General features: G+C 41.4%; 2 protein-coding genes across 4 annotated transcripts in view; both read right to left on the bottom strand.

Annotated features, from left to right (window-relative positions):
- Positions 1–650: 650 nt before the first annotated feature.
- ears2 (glutamyl-tRNA synthetase 2, mitochondrial) lies at positions 651–12,429 on the bottom strand. Of its 2 annotated transcripts, XM_020509665.2 has the most exons (9): positions 12,202–12,429; positions 11,305–11,460; positions 10,772–10,961; positions 9,397–9,869; positions 8,704–8,812; positions 6,387–6,540; positions 6,013–6,143; positions 4,684–4,822; positions 651–4,137 (listed from the first exon to the last, which is right to left on the bottom strand). In XM_020509665.2, the coding sequence occupies exons 1-9, from the start codon at positions 12,365–12,367 to the stop codon at positions 4,054–4,056; spliced, it is 1,602 nt and encodes a 533-aa protein (XP_020365254.1). In that variant the 5' UTR covers positions 12,368–12,429; the 3' UTR covers positions 651–4,053. The 2 variants fall into 2 exon arrangements, with proteins under 2 accessions (XP_020365254.1, XP_048465437.1); XM_048609480.1 differs by lacking the exons at positions 6,013–6,143; positions 6,387–6,540.
- Positions 12,430–15,892: 3,463 nt separating this feature from the next.
- Positions 15,893–22,486, bottom strand: part of LOC109910477 (UNC93-like protein MFSD11) — a 28,896-nt gene continuing 22,302 nt past the window's right edge. The window contains exons 12-13 of one of the 2 annotated variants that reach the window (XM_048609481.1): positions 21,727–21,862; positions 15,893–17,284 (exon numbers count right to left, since the gene is read on the bottom strand). In XM_048609481.1, the coding sequence (XP_048465438.1) occupies positions 17,264–17,284; positions 21,727–21,862 (157 nt within the window). In that variant the 3' untranslated portion in view covers positions 15,893–17,263. Of the gene's footprint in view, positions 17,285–19,298; positions 19,458–21,726; positions 21,863–22,486 lie in introns of those variants that run through there. The other variant, XM_020509666.2, reaches the window with a different exon arrangement.

Below are 22,486 nucleotides of genomic sequence, written 5' to 3'. Positions count from 1 at the left end.
GCTCAGCAAATCTGGCAGCATCTGTGAAGTAAAAAAATCAGAGTTAACGTTTTAGGTCCAGCTCTGAGGAGGGGGTCACCAGACCCGAAATGTTAACTCTTGATTTTTTTCTTCACAGATATTGCCAGACCTGCTGAGCTTTTCCAGCAACTTCTGTTTTTGTTGTAGCTCAGAGTCAAAAGTCAGGTAGAGACAGAAACCAAGGCTAAGGCCTACAAACAATGAGGAAGACAGATTAACAGAACAGAGAAAATGGAACTGACAGCAACTGAAACTATCAGTGGACTCTTACTTAAATGCTATAAATTTCCAGCATCTTCCATTTTTCCAACGTTTGCCATTTCACCGATTTGTTTAAGTAATTTTAAGTATACTTTAAATAGACCTTGTTTAAAGAAATGTAAATATTTGTGTTTTCCCCCGTTACAGAATTCAGGCATGGTTGTGTGTGGGACTTGAGTTGCATGCTGAATAGACCAGGCCATTGGTGAATCATTTTAGATTATAACAATCTGATCGCCCACAAATTACCAGATTTACTGAACTAAATTTCATGATGCTTCCTGGTGGAAGTTGAACACATGGGTTGCAAGTCCAACACTGCAGTTTAACAAATGACAGTACACATCAGATGCAAAAACAAATATAAATCTGATTGCAATTCACAATTTAATGTGGAGAGGAACTGCCCAACAGGAATCACTTAAAATTAAACTGATGTTGTTATGGGTCCAGGAATCACTTAAAATTAAACTGATGTTGTTATGGGTCTAACAAGAAGGTTTAATGAAAGTTTCTGTTCGAATTCACATTGTTTTCTGGGCTGACACTTCCATACGCATGTATCATCTTCTAAACGAAAGGTTTCCATTTATAGAGAACATTTCATTATCACCAAATAACTTGAAGTACTTTCCAGCCAATGAAATACTTTTGAATTGTAATTCTGTAGTAATGTAGAAAACATATTACACAATTTGCACACAGGAAGGTCCCAAATACATCAATGTAACAATGATTGAACGATTTGTGATATTGATGGGAAAAGATGTGTCCTTTGTGGGTGATTCCAGAACTAGAGGGAATTGTTTAAAAAAATAGCAGTGGCTGCTTTTATGCAGAGATGAGGAGAAACTGATTCTTCAGAGGTCAAGCGACTATGGAACACACTGTCTCAAGATGGTAGAGGTAGGTCATTGAAAATTTCCTAAGGTGGAGCAAGATAGATTCATGTTAGGCAAGGAAATCAAACGTTATTGGGGATAGATGGGAATGTCGAATTCAAAACAGAAACAGGTCAGCTATGGCCTATTTCTGCTCCTAATTTGTGTGTTCTATGTATCTTTCAAGGACAGATATTAGCCAGGACATTGGGAATAGCTCCCCTTTTGTTTGAACATGTTTCAAGTATCATGTCCATGAGGGGGGAGACGTTCATGGTTAACATTTCACCCAAAAGACAGCATCTCCAACTCCAACAGCATTGAATACTCGCCTTGATTTTTGTGTTCAAGTCCTAGAGTAAAGTTTCATTCCAAACCTTGTGATTCAGAGGAAGGAGTCACTGTCCAGGAACTTCTATCTCAAAATACACTGTAGTAATTCACCGGCCTCCTTCAATAGAACCTTTGTAAACCTGCAACTTCTACCATCATATGGCAGCACTACCACCTGAAAGATCCTCTCCAGGCCACATGTCATCTGGACTTTAAACTATATTGCCATTCCTTCACTGTCACTGGGTAAAAATCTTGTAACTCCCTTCCTAAAAGTACAATGGGTGTGCCTGCAGCACATGAATGCAGTTGTTCATGTGCCTCACCAACACCTTCTCAATAGCAATTAGAATAGGTAACAAATGATGGCCTTGTGAATAAATAAAAAACATAATTAATAAATCCAATAGGGAATTCAGGAGAAATTTCTTCACTATATAGGATTAGAATGTTGAATTTGTTATCTCAGGGAGTAAGTGAGGTAAATAAACACAATGGAAGAGGAGTAGGCCATTCAGCTCAATGCACTTCCTCCAATATTTAATACTATTATAACTGATTGAACACTTCAACGCCTTTTATCCAAACTATCCCTATAACTCTTTGTTCCATTGATAAGCAAAACATTTTAAAATCAACTTCTACTCTATATATTTTCAAACATTGAGCTTCAACAGCCATGCAATTCCAAATTCCAAATATTCCAAATTCCAAATATTCACTACCGAGTAAAATTCTTATCTTATCCCCTTACTTTGATATTGTGCCCACTGGCTCTAGACCCCCTCAACCAAGGGAAACTTCTTATTTGCATCTACCCTGTCTATCTGTTTAAGTATTTCATAGGTTTCAACGAGATCACAGCTTATTTGTTGAAACACTAGAGAATATAGGCCCAGAATGTCCAATATCTCATCATCGATCAGTATTGTCATCCCAGGGATATGTTTGGTCAACTTTTGTTGCACTCCTCTGGCAGTATCTTTCCTGAAACAAAGATGATGAAATCTGCATATATACTCCAGGTTCAGTCTGACCAAGCTTCTATGGTATAGATACATTTAATATGTATAGGTATGTTTAAGGTAAATCTATTAAGTACAGAAGGAGAAAACAGTAGAGGGATATACTGAATAAAAACCAAAAGAACACTATCACATAGCCTGCCATTACAGACTACCTATTGTTAGTCACTAACAGTCCCCATTAACAATTATTCATCCTCCCAGCCAGATCATTATCAACTCCTTTGTCTATCCAACTGCTCTTCTCTCTCTTCAGGCTCTGTCCTATCATTTACTCCCTACCCCATCCCCCCTCCCTATTTTCTGCAGATAAGCCAACGTTTTCTCAGATACCATCAGTTCTGAGGAAGGATCACCTGACCCGAAATATTATCTCTGATTTTTTCTTCACAGATGCTGCCAGACCTGCTGAGCTTTCCCAGCAACTTCTGTTTTTGTTGTTGTGAGGGATATACCGATACAGTTATGAAGTAGGATGGAAAGTTCAAGTAGCACATAAATTCTGATACTGTACAGACCAGTTGGGCCAAACAGCCTATTTCTGTGTTGTACATTTTATGATACTAACTGATTTTAACATGCATGTTGTGAGGAAGATGCAAAGCAGTTTTGAGAAGATTTGGAGAGACTTCGTGTCTGGAAAAAAAATGGCAGATGAAATACAACATGGAAAAATAGTGAGTTTATCCACTTTGATAGGAGGAACAGATAATGCAGAGTATTTCTCAAATGAGAAAGAGAGATTAGAAAGTGTAGATATTCAAAGGGACCAGGGAGTCCTCGTCAATAAGCTCCTGAAGACTAATATGTAGATGCAACAGGCATTAGGAAGGCTAATGGTATATTAGCCTTTATTACAAAAGGATTCGAGTTTAAGAGCAGTGAAGGCATGCTTCAATCCTACAGAACATTGGTTAGATTACATCTGTAGTACTGTGTGCAGTTTTAGCCACTTTTAAGAAGGATCTTACTACCGTAGAGGGAGTACAACAAAGGTTCACCAGGTTTGTTCTTGGAAGGGCAAGTCTGTTTTATGAATAGAGGTTGGAGAAACAGCCTGTATTCTGTAGAATTTTAATGTGAGTGGTGATCTCATTGAAATATACAGAACACTTAAAGGGATAGACAAAGTTGATGCAGATACGATGCTCTCCTTGGTTTGGGAGTCTATAACCAGTTACAGTTTCAAAACAAGGTGGCGGCAAGGGGAAAACTTATCAAAAAGATGATGAGAAATGTTTACTGAGAGTTGTGAATCTTTGAAATTCACTACTACAAAGGGCTGCGGAAACTCAGTGATTGGGTCTATGATTGACATATTTCTCAATGCAAATTATATTAAAGGCAATAGTGTAGCTAAAAGAGTGTTGAAATGCATGATCAGACGTGATCGTACTGCATGGTGGAGTAAGCCTGACGGGCTGAATATTTTTCCAGCCCGGCTTATATGTCAGCAGAGGAATACTTCCATACAAGTCTAGGAGGTGCATCACATGATGTCCAAACGATAGGTCCCAAATAGATGGCTGTGGTCAATGGATGACTGCGTGTTGCAGACGTTGACACACCTCTTTAGGTCCCAAAGCCAGCATCATCTCAGCCACACTCGGTCCTTGCTGCAAAGAAATCAAAACAAAATCAGTTCCTCGAAAAAAATCATGAGACAAACACTAAAACTCACAATGTTCCTCAAGATACTCTTAGTTCTCAATGCCGTAACCTCCTTCCCCTGCACGCCCCCAGATAGCAGATCCTTTCCCTTCTTCCCACAGAATATCAGGATTAGATATTGTGCAACCTAGGAACACTGGAGGCCATTTGGCTCTGCCAGTTCTTTGATACAACTATTCAATTAGCCCATTCTTACCACATAGCCCTGCAAATTACAGGTCATAAGAACTAGCTGATTAAGGAGAAAGTATTCACATGGACCACACACCCCTCAGTTTTTTGCTGATTATTTAAACGTTTCCCCTGATTTCTGATCCTCTAACCTCAGGAAACAGTTTCCTCCTACCTACTCCACCAGTCATTCTACATTTTGATCATGAGTATCAACTGTTCGTTTGGCCTTCTTTACTCTAAGGAGAACAATCCTGGCTTCTCCAATCAGTCCATATAACTGAAAACATTCATCCAGGTAAATGTCCTCATCTGCCTACCTGCTTTCCACTGAGAGCTAGTCGAAGAAACTTCATCATGTCATTGTACTTGGTGCTTGTGAACTGTGCCTGTAGCACTCTCAGTTCATTGTTTAGCTCTGTTGGGCTCACACTTCCATTTGACCAGGTCTGGAAGAATCTGTGATTCAAGAGATCAGTTCCAATTAGCTCAGTCTACATCTGAATTTCTAAAACTGACTTACATAAGGCTGGAACTAAAAGGGAGATGGGCTGGGGGGGGGGGTGGTGGTGGGGGGGGCAATGTGGAGAGTGAGCTTAAGGGGGTGATTGGAGGTTGTGGTGTAATTATCGTAAGGGAGCGAACCAAGGGAGACAAGAAGAATTGTGCTGGCTGGAGTGGTGGGAGGGAGGAGGAAATAGAGTGAGACAAAGTGACAGAGAAGAGACAGAGAAAGAAATAGGTCAGTCAGTTTGGAAGGGTAGGTGTCTACATAGGGCAAATGTGTCAGTATTAATTTGCTTGTTCCTCAGGAGTCAATTCCAAAAGGTGTTATTTAATTACCTAATAAAAATGTGCTGGCTATTTTGGACAATCTTTCTCATTTTGTTATCCTGATTCAGTATTTAGCAATGGGGCAATGCTAATTGCGTCCCTAATGACATCTCCAGGCAGCTTTGGTGTTGCCACGTCTCTCATGCAATTTGCTACTTATTAGCAGTGTTTCCAGAGCAGGAAGTGAGTGCAAGTTGCAGCACACAAAGATTTGTTTCTGTGATTCAAGTCATAGAATCCAAGTCATAGAATCCCCACAGTGCAGAAACAGGCCCTTTGGCCCAACAAGTCCACACCGACCCTCAGAGGATCCCACCCAGACCCATCCCCCTATAACCCACCTAATCTACGCATCCCCGAACACCACAGGCAATTCAGCACAGCCAATCCATCCAGCCTGCACATCCTTGGACTGCAGGAGGAAACCAGAGCGCCTAAAGGAAACCCACGCAGGCACGGGGAGAACGTGCAAACTCCACACAGACAGTCACCCAAGGGTGGAATTGAACCCAGGTCCCCGGCACTGTGAGGCAGCAGCGCTAACCGCTGAGCCACCGCGAGTTCTCAGCTACCCACAGTAACTATTGAATTCAAGGGAATATTGGGTAAATCAGGCTAATGTTAAACTGCCTCTGATCTAAGCTCTATGCCTTCCTCAACTTGCAACATAACAGGGAGGTGGCTGGAAAGAGCATTTTCCCTGCCAAGTGAAATGGGATTAGGTAGCGAATGGAGGAGAAAAGTGACAGGTAGGAAATGTTATGTTCCATATCACTTTAGTCCAAGTAGCTTCTGCAAAACTAATAGGTCCTTACTGCACCACTACACTACAGATCTTCTCTCCTTCAGTTGACAGATTCAGCATTTGCTCACGGGACACAACGGGTCGAAACCAGAGGTACGAGTAGTTTGGTGACACCAACTCCTGCAAACGGCTGATGTGGCCCTGTCAGCAAGAAAATAAAACAGTTTAGAAAGTGAATCCTGCAACTCGTGAATACTGGGATTTCACTACCGGATCCTGGGTATGAACCCCAATGGATAGGAAATCCAAACCAACACTGGACCCACACAGGAAAATCATTTCTCCATGTATATTTTAGCATTCTGGGCCAGGAACCTGTCCCTCGGTTGGTTCAGAGTTCAGAAAGTGGGAAGAAATGAAGATGAACTTCAACACTGTTCTTACCTTCCGGTGTAGCAACACCCGCTCCACATAATCAGCGCATAAGGCCTCACTGTCCACCAGCTTATCACCAAACTCCTTCTCAACCAGGGTTTGAAGCTCTGTCACTAACTGCTGCCGTGAGTTGACACATTCAATTCGCCGCAGCAAGTGAATCCTAACAGACAGAAGGCAGCAGGTGGATAAGTATCGGCAGATAGAAACAGGAGTAGACTATTCAGCACCTTAAGCCTATCCACCATCCAATGAGATCATAGTTGATATATGTCCCATATCCCATAACACCTATAGTGAACAGGAATCTATCCCTCACACTGAAAATCAACATGTGATTTAACACCAATTGTTGCTTATGGAAGAAAGTGCCGCTCCTTCCCCTCCAAAGGCTGTTTCCCAGCCAGGAATCAATGTCTCCCCATGACCTCACCTAACACAGAAGCATAAAAAAAAGTGCAGGAGTAAACCATTCAGCCCTTCGAGCCTGCACTACCATTCAATATGATCATGCCATTTTAGTATCCCATTCCCGCTTTCTCTCCATGCCCCTTGGTCCCTTTAGCTGCAAAGGATGCATCCAGCTCCCTCTTGAATATATCTTATGAACTGGGCCCAACAGCTTTCTGTGGGAAAGAATTCCACAGGTTCACAACTCTGAGTGAAGAAATTCTTCCTCATCTCAGTTCTGAATGGCTTACCCCTTATTCTTAGACTGTGACCCCTAGTTCTGGACTTCCAACACCAGGAACATTCTTCCCACATCTCACCTGTCCAATTCCATCAAATCTTGCATGTTTCTATGAGATTCCCTCCTCATTCTTCTAAATTCCAGCGAGTACAAGCCCAGTCATTCCAGGTTTTCTTCATATGTCAGTCCTGACACCCTGGGAATCAGTCTGGTGAACCTTTGCTGGACTCCCTCAATAGCAAGAATGTCCTTCCTCAGACTAGGAGACTAAAACTGCACACAATACTCAAGGTGTGACCTTACCATGGCTCTGTATAACTACAGGAAGACATCCCTATTCCTATATTCAAATCCTCTCGCTACGAAGGCCAGCATGCCATTAGCTTTCCTCACCACCTGCATGCCAAACTTCAGCAACTGTTTCACCACGACACCCAGGTCTCATTGCACCTCACCGTTTCCTAAGCCGCCACCATGCAGATAATAATCTGCCTTCCTGCTTTTGCGATGGAAGTGAATAACCTCACGTTTATCCACATATTGCATTTCAAATCTTCTTCCACAGTGGGGGCCCTTCCATTTTGTGGGAATCACTCAATTAGCTGACACACACAAAGTCTCAAGTGTCAATCCAAGTGTCATACACAACTGTAGTCTCAACAGATGATTAGCTATCTTGGTGCAGACCAGGAAGAAATCTGAGACTGTCAGAGTCAGTATGGTTCAGCAACAAGTTTGTACCTTTACAGCATGACCTAAGGACATCTGAAAGCACTTCACAGGCAATAAACTGCTTCTGAAGTCACAGCAGCAAGATCCAACAAACAATAAGTTAAGGTGCCAGGGAAATTTCTCAGCTTCTCCTTGATTAGTACCATGGAATCTTTTGCATGAACCTGTATAAATCAATGGCGCCTCCATTTAATGTCTTACACAAATGGTGGCACCTCAGATAGTGCAGCACTTTCTCAGTACTGTTTGGAAATGTTGGTCCAGCTGATATACGTGACTCCACACTAAGCTCGAATGCACAAGCTTCAGGCTAGAATGCTATCATTGATTGACAGCATGTAGCAGCACCACACCAGCTAGAGTATTTCCCACTGCATTTACAGAAGTTTGCCTCAGGAACTTCTTAAACTTAAATTAGTGAAAGCAATATTTTTACAGTAACACACAAATGTAGAAAAAAAATATACTTGACAATAAGGCACACCCAATTGGTGCAACACAGTGTTGGAACAGAATAAAGAACAGCGTGGAGCATAGGTGGGAGACAGGGTGCTTGCTGATGGCATTGGAGATGGAGATGAATTACTCTAGTGATGGAAGGGGGAGGAGCACCTTGAGAGGGTAGAATAGGGGAATATTACTCCAGCAAGGGTGAGGGACAGGGTCAGCCCTGCGCACGCAGGTGCGTGGGGTTGGGTGTTGGGACATGGCAGAGTTAGTGTACCACTCCAGTGAAGGGGGAAGAAAGGCCACCATGCCAGTGAGGTGGAGAGGCGCACAATGCCAACCTGTGTGGGGACCATGCTGCCAGAGTGGGCGGGGAGCACCATGCCAATGTGAGCAGGGAACACATTGTTCGCTTTTAAAGGCTCTGTTTGTATGATGTCTTGTACACTTACTCACCTGTTGAACTCTGGCAGCTTGTCAAGGTCCAGGAGTGCAGAGTGGGTTGTTATTTTACTCACATCAAATTCACCAACCAGCTCCTCCAGGATCCGACCTGGTCGATTTCCTGAAAACACAAAGTTAAGATAACAGGTTTTTTTTAATAGTTTTCATTTCACTTCTTCTCAGAGTTGCCTCTCTGGGTCTTTGCATCACCCACCTGCTGCTGCCCTGTGGCTTTTGTGGTGCTCCCAGGCTTGCACTACCCTGTACACAACTTCTCCTGTCTGTGTATTATCCTGTACATATGATGTCTGATCAGTACACAATCCTGTGCACAAGACAGCCCAGCCTGTACATGTCTGTTTGCATATTCCTCTTTAAAATATCGACTAGACTGTACAAATGGTCTTTATAACACAGCCGATCCTGTGCTGTGACCTCTGTGCAACAAAGTCCAGCCTCTTCATATTTTTTGTTATGACCTAGTCTGTACATAGTTCTGTGTTCAACACACCCAAGACTACACACTACTCTGTATACAGCCATACCCCAGCCTTCATTCAGTTCAACATACCACACAGACCAGCCTAGTGTCCTCTGTGCAACACAACCCAACAAATGCAATCCCATGTGAAACGTGTTTGCTTACATACAATATCTGCTCAACCCATTCCAGACAGAGTAAATCCTTTTCCCTACACACAGCACCTGAGAAGCCAGATCCACAGTTGGTGACAATGTCAAGTAAAGCCTCTGGCAGGACTCCATTCCGGGAAAAGTTCTGGATGAACAGATCACCCTGACGCTTGGAAAGTTTGCTGCCATCTTTGTTCAGGAGGAGTGGAAGGTGAGCAAAAGCTGGAGGGTCCCATCCAAAAGCTTTGTACATCAGTAGGTGCTTGGCAGTGGAAGTGAGCCACTCGGTGCCCCGCAAAACATGGCTGATCTTCATATGGTGATCATCAACTACATTTGCCAAATGGTAGGTTGGAAACCCATCCGCTTTAAGGATAACAGGGTCACCCTCCACACTGGCAGGATCTAGCCTGTTCAGTCCGTACACCAGATCTTCAAAGGGCGCAGCATCCTCCTCCAGACGAAATCGGACAACATGTGAGCATCCTTGTGCCAGTTGCTCCTCAATTTGAGTCTGACTCAGGTGTCTACAACGATTATCATATCTGAAAAAGGACAGCATTTGAATTACACAAGTCCACACATGATGGACTTGAAGCCCACTTCAGAAAGGAGTCCATATTTCAGACATATATTGCCAGAGCAGTTCTGATGGACTATTGTGAAGTTAGAGATTCCCTTTCAGATGCAACATTAAACTAACACATCTGGTCTTATACGTGTAGATAAAAGAAACCACAGCACTATTAAAAGACTAGGTCAAGTACTCCCTGACCAATTTCTATATGTCAACAAATACTGTTAAACAAGTTGGCCATTGTCACATTCCTGTTTGTGGGGATTTGCTGTGCATGAATTAGCTGACATAATCCCATCATTACATCAATGACTAGATTGGTATATCATAAAGTTGTAAAAGGCATTAAAGTTTGTCACTTTCTTAAATAAAGAACAGAGTGTACTGTACAGGTAAAGGACAAAGTTTATGTTAAAGGATAAAAGCATAGGTCAGAACCTATTGAATATGAGAGGACAGGGTGAATATTAAAGATGGATGTATATTAAAGGACAGAGTTTATCTTAAACTATGATCCGGAGGGTTTTACACATATCTTTAAATAATTTTTTCATGAATTATTTCTGCAAGCAGAGCTAGATCGCAAAAACTGGCAGCGTGACCAAAGAAGTGATGGAAGGGTTTAGAAGAAACAGGTAGGAGGCAGAGATCGGGTTAGTTGTTTGGGTGGGGAATGGTGGGGATGGGGATAGGTAAGGGCAGTAGGATTACAAACAGTCCAGATCAGTTTCTCCACAATAAAACAGGTAGCCCATGAAGCCCATTGAGCTTGTTTACTGCTCAATTTGATCATGACTGAGTATTCTCCTTCAAAATTGGAATAAATTAAAGTCAGAAGACAAAAGACAAAATCATTTATTTCAAACTTACTTTGGTGTTTGTCTCATTCTCAATGCCTCCTTCTTCAACATTTCCAGACGCTGGGGGCTACAAAAGCAATAATATGCTGCATTCCTCATTACCAGGGTCTCAGTGGCCTTTAAGTACAAATCTAGTCGCTCTGATTGCTTGTATGGTCCATAGGAGCCTCCTCTGTGAGGGCTTTCATCAGGGGGGATTCCTGGATAGCAAGCAAAACATGTGTGATAACGTAAAAGTGTTTATTAGACACAGTGAACACAGGGAGTCTTATAACTTACAGCCTTATACTAATTGTAATAGAGTTTGTTATTACAGCAAATCTTATATTAGTTATGTATAGCAGAGTGTATTATAATCAAAACTTTGTACTGAGAATATTTAATAGAATGTATTATAATTGAGTGTCTTATATTGAGGTTAGGAACAAGGAGATTGTGATAACTGAGTCTTGTACTTAGCCTGAGGTTTTTAACAGAGGAAGTGATATGAATGAGCATCTTATACAGTGAATGTATAAGTGACAATCTCCCAGCATACACTACCTGCCCACTCCAGGGCATCCTCAATGCTTTCCGCTGCTCCAGGAACAAGACGGCTCTGATCTGTATCTTCAATCCTGAGAATGAAGGTCCCACCATGTTTTTTGGCAAATATATAATTGTACAGAGCTGTGCGAAGCCCACCTAGATGTAGGAAGCCTGGTAAAACAAGTGAAAAAATAAGGCATTTAAGAGGAAGGAACTCTTCAAAAAATCAGGTCTGAGGACACCTCAACCAGGTGACTGTGGAAGTGGGGGAAGAAAAGTCCAGATTGTCACTTCTTGTAGTAAATGTTTATACCTCAGCAGAAGTGTGTTCAAGGGCCTACAATTGGACCTCCGCATTCAGAGCAGTAGGGGGCAATCAGGAGCTCCTGGCAGAAGCAGAAGTTAGTGCGAACGAAGATCAGCACCAAAGTGGCAGTTGCCTCAAGGACAATGGTTTTCTGGGGTGCACAGTGGGTTGGGACGTACAAAAAGGAATACATGGGGAAAAGCGGGAGGTGAGGATGGATGTTCAATGAGAAAGATAGGGTAATGGGAAAATATTGACGGGGGCAGATTGGGAGGGGTAGGAGGGATGTTTTACAAGTTCCAGGCAGAAGCAGAACGGAGAAAAAAGTCTTGCCATTTTTGGGCTATTTGTGGCGGTAAGTAGGGGATGGGGAAAGGGGAAGGGTGAGACAATATGTGGATGTTTGACGACGGACACGAACATGTTGGGCCGAAAGGCCTCTTTCCGTGCCGTTAAAAGCTATTCTATGACAACGGGGTCATGTCTCAGGTTGAATGTCACGTGGACAACTGGAACCAGAGCTTTACCGAGCCAATATCGTAATTTTCTTGATTAACCATCCACATGTGAATATCACTATTGTACCGTCTGACACCCTGCACTACCTGTGGGGCTCGGACCAAACCGCAGCCTCACCCCGCCCTCTGGCCTCTCGCTACTACCGGCCCCTCCGCACAGGCCGGATCTCAACAGCATTCTCCAGCCTTCAGCCGGACGGAAAGGGGCAGCCTGAAGCCCAAACAACCGAGGCTTCAGGGCCAAGACCGACATGCTCACACTTCCGGCAAGCGCCGCCACTTCAGTACCCACTGAAGGAGCAAGTTCCGGTCTGCCCACCATATGTGGAGGGCGGGACTTCCGTCTGTCAATCAACCCACAAGCCCGCCTTTTGCGCAGGTGCGTGTGTCAGAGACAGTGATTGATGGAGAAACAGGGGAAGAGGTTTGGAGAGATAAAGTGTGGGTGTGTGTCTCTGTCATGGTCAGAAAGTCAGGAAAAAAAACACATCCTAACATGCGAAGGCGGCAGCGAGAAAAAAGAAAGGAAGATAATCAGATGCTGATACAGCCGTAACTTTAACTCGCAAAGAGACTGTAAGCCACACATTCCTTTAATACTATTCCAAACTGGATGACATTTCTGACCGCCATGTTGCCATGCTACACATATATTCAAAATGCAGAATTTGCTTTCTTTCATTCTTTGCCACCCCTTTTTGACCAGGTGGGTGGATGGCTGGTTTGCAATGCAGAGTGAGGTCAACAGCAGGGGTTCAATTCTGGCATTGGCTGAGGTTACCGTTCATGGTCCTTCTCAACCCCTCCTCTTGCCCTCAGGTTAATTGGCCACCAGTCATCTCTCTCTCCTCTCTCTCATGAGTCTGGTAGGACCATGGCGACTCTACCCCTTTTTGAGACATTGGGAGACTCAAAACGTGTTGTAGTTTATGCCATTTTGAAAGATTGGCTGCAAGCTCTTCTAAATCATTAATGTCAATCTGCTGCACTACAAGGAGAATTGCAGAGTGTGTTTGAGGTATTTTATTTGCCCTCCTCAGCTGCATTGGGCATTTGAGAGTTGAGCAAGCAGGACCTAGCAGAGGAGACACTTTTAGCCATTCGGGAACACTTGATTCTGCAACAGTTTTTCCTGAATGTTTGTGAAACTGGCTTCGAGTAGTTTGTTCAATAGTCCTCCCATTGGAGGATGCAGTAGAGGTATTGCTAATAGAGTTTCTGTGGCATTCTTATATGTTGCTGATATAAGTACAAGTCTCACTGTATATGGTGCACGGTGATGACAACTGCTCTGTATAATAAAACTTTGGTTGACTTGCAGAGATCGTTGTTGGACCACCTCATCACTGGTGGCCCTTTGAGAGAGATGGCTGTCAATGTATGCAAATTGCTACACACAGAAACAAGTTAGAAGGGTCCCGACCTGAACCGTTGACTTTCCTACTCCTCTGATGCTGCCTGACCTGCTGTATTCCTCCACCTCCACTCTGTGTTGTTTCTTACTCCAGCAGTTCTTGCTATCTCCACACACACAAACAGTATGCCTCAGTAGCCTATTTCTCTGCAATTACTTTTGAATTCACCAGACCAGTTGTTCTGAAACATTTTGCTTCAGATGCGCTCCTCTCAAGTGATAAAAATTCCATGGACCTCCCATTTAGTATTTTCTTCTATGTATAAAGATAAATTGTACAATCAAAAATTGAAAAAAACATATTTTCTGGGAGTGGTTAGCTCAGTTGTTTAGGTGGCAACTGTGTGGCTCAGAGAACAGTAACAGCGAACAATATGGGTTGAATTCTTGTTCTGGTTGAGATAAGCTTGGAACTGTCTCTTTGCCTGATCTGAGAATTTCTGTTCAAGCTATATAGCCAATTGTCTCTCTTTAACAATGAAAGACATCTACAATCTTCATAGACTATGGTTATTAATTTTGTTTTCCTCACATTGCGAAATTTGATACTGACAGTGAGCTACAATTCTGTACAATCATTGACAACTATGTGTGAATATCGTAGTCAATGTGCATCCTGTCTCAGTATATTGTTTTCATAGGTGTCATTGTTGAAAATACAGCGTCACATGAGTAGGTCTAAATGAGACCAATTCTTTCAATGCCATGCTCATTGAAGCATTCACATCGACAACTCTTATTGTCGTTATACACACAGACTTTTATCTATTGAACTTCTATCCAATATGTGTTGATAATTCAAATTGAAGTCAGCTTGCACCATTCAGAAAAGAGGGATGGGATACGGGAGAGAGGGGTGTTGGGTGACATTAATAATAAATCAAGTATTGCACAGTCATAAGATAACATTTTTATTGGATCTTTATTGGAGTGAAACAATATTAAAATATTGCCAACAATTTTGTTTCAATGTCAAACATTGTCAACGATTGTCTCTTAAAAAAAGGGTGAGAGATCAGGTGGATCACAAGATTGAATGGGGCTAATTGTGATGGCAATTAGTAGAAGCTGAGGAAGAGAGTCAAGATTAATGGTGTTTAGAGAGACCACAAAGCTGTGGATCCCTAAGTGGTCAACGCCTAAGGCTTTTCCCAAAGATAGTTATTTTGGCTGAGACCATTATGAATGCTGGACTATGCTTCAAAAGCTCTAAAACCACAACAGCTCAACAGAGGAGATGAGTTCACAAGTTAATTTACACTTTAAGAGATCATTACAGGACTGGCTGTCTTTGAATCATTACTGAAGATAGGTTTGTTTGGTTTTATGTAAAAATTTTTTCTGGATCATGTATGTCTGAGCATGTTATTAGGAAAGATAATAGAATGTTATAATTTATTACAAGGTGAATTGAATACAAAAGTAGGGAGGTTATGAATCAGTTAGACGGGCCACTGGTAAGACCAGATATGGAGTCCTGTGCAAAGTATTGGTTATCTTATTTAAGGAAGGGTGTAAAAATGTTGGAGGTAGTTCAGAGAAGGTTTATGAAACTAATACCTGAAATGGAGATGGTATCTTATGAGGAAAGTTTGGACAAGCTAATCTAGAAATTAGAAGAGACAGAGGGAACTTGGTTAAGGCACATAAGATCCTTTGGGTTCTTAATACGTTGGATGCAGGAAGGATGTTTCCTCTTAGGAGAAAATCAGATACAAGGTGTCAATGTTTTAAGAATTAGGGGTTGCCCATTTAAAGCAGAAATAAAGTTTTTTTTTCTTTCTAAGAGGGTCATCAATCTTTGGAATCTCATTCTAGAAAGGTGGTTGAAGCAGACTTCTTAATTATTTTTAAGGCAGAGGTTGATAGATTCTTGTTAAGCCCCAAAGGGTGAAAGGTTATTGAGTTAAGAGGGAATGTGGATAAGGTTACAATCAGGTCAGCCATGGATTGGTGGACTAGGCTCAAGTTGCCAAACGGTCTACTCCTGGTCCTCTCGATCTGTAAAGACTACATATTTTGATATCCTAAATTTATGGACTGTGGACCAAAGAAGCAAGATGATGCTTTAAACCAAGGAAACTGTGTAAAGAAATGGTTGCAGTTTTAAAAATTATGTTTACTGGAGCAGGTTGTGAGTTGAATACAATGTTGCTTTCTGCTAGAACAGTGACAGCAAAAGCAGACACCAAAAAGCGGATGGGTTCTGAATTAGGGGGAACAAGTACTTGACAACATAATTTTGTTAGCTCATGAATAAATGACCACTGTTTATTTGGGGTCATTGCAAAAAAAAACACACCTGTTCCTGCAGTTTCAAAAGAGTTCATTGTTGACACTGGTATCTTTCATTGTGACCCACATGAACCATCTCTAAAATTCAGAACTCGTACTTACAGAGATAGGCTAGACGCAGACAACACGATTCAGGAGTCTAGAATCAGAGGACACAATTTAAATATAAGGGGGAGCCACTTAGAACCAAAGCAGCCTGCAAAGAAAAAGCATCAAAAAAATTTGTGTGCCTCTCTCCTGTGCAGAGATCCCAGAAAGTCTCCAGTAACAGCTAAACTAAAACAAATAAATAAAATAGTAGATGCTGAAAATCTGAAACACAAACTGAATCATAATCTGAAATTACTGGAGAAATTCAGCAGGTCTGTGACATCCAGTAACAGCTAATGGTTTTCTAATCACCTATCTCTGCAAATCTCTATTAGAAGAAGAATAAAACACCTTCAGAGAATCTGAAAGCACAAATTCTCAACCAGTGAATAACAGACAGCACTGATGTGCGTACAACTTCGTCTCATTGGCAAAGTTCTGAAAAGAATTGAAAGGAAGACGAAGGGACAATTCATTGAATCCTGTCATCCAGACTGGTGCTATCGAACTGTGTTTCCTGATTGTTTCACTTTTCACACCTAAAAGTATAGCAAACAGGAGCAGGAGTCGGCCATTTGGACCATTGGGCCTGGTCTGCCATTCAACATGATCACAGTTGATCATCCATCTCAATCTCATCCTTCCTTTCTCTCCTCATACCCTTTGATACTTCCAGCTTCGAGAAATCTATCCATTTCTTTCTCAAATATATTCAGTGACCATCTCCAATAGCCTTGTGGTATAAAATTCCATGAGTTCATCACCCTTTGAGTGAAGAAATTTCTCCTCACCTCTCCCAGTCAGGGGAAGCATCATCTTTGCATCCAGTCTGTTCAGTCCTGTTATTCTTCTAAACTCCAGTGAATACTGGACCAGCTGACAACTTTCTAAGTAAAACAAATCCTCATTTTGGTTCTAAATGGTTCCCTCTTATTTTGAAATTGTGTCCCCTGATTCTAGACTCTCCAACCATCTTGTCTGCATCTTGCCTGTTTATATCTTTAAGTGTTAGTTCTGAGTGTTGGTGTTGGGTCACGTCGATCGCGATGAAGGGTACCAATGTCAACAATGAACTCTTTCAAAACTGCAGGAACAGGTGGTAATAATTTTTTTCTTAGCTATATCAGGTGACCTGTAGTAGTTTTGTTTTATTCTGACCAGCAGCTGCAGCTTGTTTTTTGTTTTCAAGTTTAAAGGTCTGGGGATTTAAAAAAACTTCAGATCTTTACAGCTAACAGACTTTAACTGTCCATGAATCTGTGTCTATTGGAGCAGCAAAAATGGGGTCCGTTTAAATTCAGCACTAATTTCAAATGGTGCTGCTGAGTTCAGGTTTCCAGTGTGTGTGAGTCACGCCTTGTCCCCTTTCTCCTGCAACAAAAATGGGATTTGTCACAACTGAGGACGGGATGACCACGTCTAGGTCCTTGCAACCATTTTTAAAACTGCAAAGTCAGGCCAACTCCTCAAAAACACAGCACATTTCATGGCAAAGCCCACAGACCTATTGCATTTAGCTCACTCAAAAGCCACTTACACAGGATCCTAACCCAACATTTTAAATGTTTCTGTTAAACCCAACCAATCTCATCCTTGTTTGAAATTATTATAACAAACCTGGTTTTCTTTAATTTCTTGCTCCAAGTTATTATTTTGAGGTGGGCAGTGAAGAATTTTCTCAATGTACTTATATATAATTATATACTTATTTTTAAGCCCCAGGCATATGTTATAACTTGTCCAAACAGGCTGATTAAAAATATCTGCCCTTATTTCTTTCCTTTGAATCTACAGTTTAGATCCTATGAATTTCATGAACTAATGGATCTGACTGGTAGTAATTCTGTTATACTCAAATTAAAAGAACTAATCTGTATTGTGAGGTTACGGGGTTTTGATTTTGACATATTCGGGTGCTATTTTTATGTTCTCATCTTTCCTAAGTGTAGAAGCCTTCATGGCCTCACCAATTCAATTTGTATGTCCTCATCCAGGCTTCTTGCACAGTCCTAATTTTAATTGCATCACCTTTTGGTGGAAAAACCTTCATCTGTCAAAGCCAAAGCCTGGAATTTTGTCCCTACAGATTTCTGACTCTCTACCTCTCTCCTTTTTTAAGCTACTTCTTAAAATCTGCTTCCTTGACCAAAAGTTTGGTTACCTGCCCTAACATGTCTTCATTTGGCTTAGTTTCAAATTTTGTTTGATAACTCTCTTGCAAAATGCCTTCCCATATTTTACTATGTTAAAGGCACTATTTAAATGCAAGTGTCAATTATGGAGTGATAGAAATTGGGGATGCATACGAAAACTGCAGGAGCCAAGTTTCAAAAGGTTGTAGGTGCCTCCAGATAATTAGGGATGAGCTCAGAGAAGGATTTGAAAACAAAGATGAGAAGTTTAAAGCTTAGAAATGGCCCAGGTCAAGAATCTTAAGTACGAGATTTGCATTCAGACGTTTTCTAGAGACAGAAGATAGATAGAATGATTGACTTGTCTCTCTAATGATGTGGATTTGTAACTTACACCTGCAGTCATGCAAAGAGTGACCATTAACTGAAGGATATGAGCACACATGGAGCTCCTGTCCATTCCAGGAAGACCAAATGACAGCGACAAACTTGACTGTTTGATTGTGAGCTATTACCAGATAATGTGCTTATACCTTTTTGAATTAACCTGTTCTGAGATGTTATTCCACACTTCAGCATCTGGTGGGATTTGAACCTGAGCATGCTTATTTGCTTATACTTTGATTTGTAAAGAATTAGCCATTGCTTATAAATTCTCTGCATTGACAGAAATAATAGCTAATTCGTGAGATCAGTCTTTGCAAGACGTAAGTAAGACACAGGGGTATGAAAATAATCTTACAGTGTAAAGCAATACTGTTAATATATTTGAAATTTCCAGTGGTATCAGAAGTTTTTATTTTAGTGCTTGCAGAAACTTTCAGGTTGGGTGACTGATGGCTCATTTCCCCTGTAACACTCATTCCAGGTCAATGCTTCCCAAACTTTTCTCCTGTACCTTGATCCAATTTCAAGGCTTGAAAATTGTCACAACCCCTGAGTGAGAACTGACAGCACGTGGACCTATCAGAGGAGTAGCACAGCTCCACGGTGGCCACTGTTACCTTCACTTTGGGAAACCCCGTTGTAGGTTCAATCTGACAGCTCCAACATTGAGGACCGAAGAGAGTTTTAAGAAGGACTGAAAATGCCACACTACATGGCCTCCACAACCAAAGGCCTTCACTGATTAAAATAGAACTCCCTCCACTAGCAGAGCAATGGATTTTCACAAGTCCTGCAGATTCCAAAGCAGCAGATCCTGGAATTCATTCAGATTTGTGGAAATTCCCCACCACATCCAGAGAAAAAAATAATGCTCAGAAATCTTGCAAGCCTGAGGCATTGTCTTCAATTTTCTCCACAATGAAAAAGGAAAGTGTACCGATAAAACAGAATGCAGTCAGAATAAGGAGCTGTGACGGCAGCACCAGATAGTTGCTGTATCCAAAAGCCACTGCAGCAGAAATGGACTGAAAGCCAAGCAGAAAGATAACAGTCACACAGACAGAGCCAGTAATTATTGTCTGCTTCAAGGTTCTGTACACAAAACATATGAAAAGGATCTGCTAAATTCTTCCCTGTCCAGATGTGATGCTGCCATTTCAAATTACTCCGCTATCTCCAACATGCAAGAGAGACGGAAACACCAGAGGTATAAATGTGAGAAGAAATTTAAATAAATGGAGTGATTTCCTTCCCTAATACGCTAATCAGGGAGTAACCTGGATATACAGATTAACTGCGCCTGTACCCATTAAAACACACTTAATCAGAAAGATTTGTAGGTCCTGTTAAAGGAATGCAGGGCATCCATAATCACCACATGTTTCAGTCTGTTCCAGAGTCCAGTAACTCTCTCTGCCAATGAATATTTATTAACATGTAATCAAACTTCTTGACCAAAACAATTCCCACTTTTCCCTGATCCTGCCCAGCTGAAAGTACTTTTCCTTCATCCTTTTAAAAGCCTAGGGCTGGGTTAGTTACCATCCATTGGCCTTTCTAATGTCTTTGATGTTACATATCATGCACAGGATTAAATGCATTATACTCTAATAGTGCTGGATGATGGGGGTGTATCTTACCTGTGTGAAACATAATTAATATTGTGTACATAATGGCAGTGTTTGCCGACACTGGCAACTGTGGGCAATTACACATGTGTGCTCATTGGGGATCGCATGGTTTCGAGCACTGACATCATCATGTAGATTTTACATGTGACGTCATGTGGCTATGACCCCCTGAAATCTGTGCATATGCAATTTAAAGCAGCACGTAATGCGCATGCATCAGTGTCAGCAAACACAGTTTATTGTAATTCAGTGTCATGCACATTATATTTGTAATTCAGTGCAAAACAGCACAGGGAGGATACAGGAAACCCAGTATAAACCAGTGGGAGGACAGCAGAGATCCCAGTATGAAACAGCAGTGATGAAGGGAGATCTGGGCATAAATCAATGGGTGGAGAGCAGGGATCCTGTTATAAGACAGCAGGAAAAGAGCAGGGATCCCAATATTAAAAAGTAGGAAGGTAGTGGGTATCCTGGTATAAAACAGCAGAAGGAGAGCAGCAATTCCAGTTAAAAACAGTACACCCATGCAGTTGGCATATAGTGTACAGTTACTGATGTGTTTGTCTTTTATAATTTTTATTTGACTTCTACATCATCAAGATACTTTTGGAAGAAATAAATTGCAATGATTCTCGAAGTATTTTTAAATTCTACTACACATTCCGGACACAAACAAACTTTCTAATATCCAATTGGTTCTCACTTATTTTCTTGTGAATACCACTGCATTATGGATACTGTGTGTATTACAGGTTAGAATATGAACGTTGGACACTGTGTGTTGTTCATGGTATGTTAAGAACATTGTTATGATACATAGGTGAAGGGCAATATTTAATTAAGTGCTATATGTCATCATATCTGAGCCAGGAAGCGTAGGTTCAAAGGTGTATAGTCTCTGAACAGGTTAGTTAGAAAATATCCTAAAAGCACTTCCAAAAAAGCAAGACCGTGCCATATCCGCTGTCTGCTCAGGCCTTCCTGCAACTGGAGGGTACCACAGGGGCTGGATTGCATAATCACTCCCAAGGAATTTAAATTTCAATTTTGCAATCTTTGTTTTGGAGCTTTTTCCTTCCATTTCAGCGCCCTTTTTAAGGGCTGTCTTTTGTTTTATTTGGATTAATTGGTCTTACCCAAAATAATATGAAGAAAGATTGCTTGATAGTTTTTGTGTTACCAGTCCCCTTTTAAGGGGCTATTACTAGTCAGTTTGATTTAATTAGTTAATTTGATTTTTAGTTTTTTGTTCATTTATTTGTATTATAAGGGAGACTTGACCCTTTTAAGTGATAGTTATTTTAAGTCAATTATTTATTTGTTCATTTCTTTAACCAAACGAGTGTAAAGAGAGATTATGGAATACTGGTTTAGTCAATAGGAAGCAGATACATGAAAAGTTGTGTTCTAAATAAACTAACTGTCAAGAAAAATATTTTCATTGAGTTTCCTACTTCACCATCTGGTTTGGAATTCATTTGTAACTCATTGGGATGCATAATGAATACTGTATGCAACCTAAGTCAGTGTAATGGCTTATGGGATACTGCATGTATATCCTATGTTAATGAGATGTTACTGGATACTGTGATTATAACATAGCTCAGTGAGAATAAATTAAACACAGCGTTGTTAGATTGATTCTTTCTTGCAACTGTACCTGTACAAATTTGAAGATTGCAAAGGCTGGGCCACTTTGCTGTGCATACAGGATGCCAAGAATGCTGTAGAGTTGAGTGTTGAAGCAACTGTCACCAAGGCCAAGGAAGAAGCTGCTTACTAACGCTGCAGAGGGACTGTAAACACAACAAATGTTATTGGTACTGTCCTGCGTGTGATACCAAGAATCATCATCTGTCCTGTAACAGTCTGATCCAGTATTGTGTTCATGCCCCTATCACACTTACATCCCAATACTGTCCGTGCTCAATATCTGTCTACACCCCAGTACTGCTCAGCACCCTGACACTGCCCAAAGAGACAGAAGAACAGTTGGACAGACGAAGGAGTGGATAACGATCTGGCCAGGAGGGTGAATAGTAATTAACGGGGACTGTTAGTGGCCAACAATGGGTGGTGTGTAATTGCCGACTATGTGTTAATAAGGCCTGATCTGTGGGAGTTAGATTAAGGAGATGGGAGAGCTCAAGCCCTAACGTTATTGAACTCAATATTGAGTCCAGAGCGGAAAATGAGGTGCTGTTCTTTCAGCTTGTGCTGAGTTTTGCTGGAACACTGCAGCAAGCCTGAGATGAAGATGTTGACCAGGGAACAGGTTGAAGTGGCGAAACAAAAACAGAAATTGCTGGAAAAGCTCAGTAGGTCTGGCAGCACCTGCGGAGAGAAATCAGAGTTAACGTTTCAGACCTACATATAAACTGACATTTTCCTAGCTACCATCAGTTCTAAGGAAGGGTCAC

The sequence above is a fragment of the Rhincodon typus genome, chromosome 21 (assembly GCF_021869965.1).
Source record: "Rhincodon typus isolate 14 chromosome 21, sRhiTyp1.1, whole genome shotgun sequence".
NCBI classification, from domain to species: Eukaryota; Metazoa; Chordata; class Chondrichthyes; order Orectolobiformes; family Rhincodontidae; genus Rhincodon; species Rhincodon typus.
This window is presented reverse-complemented; position numbering and strand designations above follow the sequence as displayed.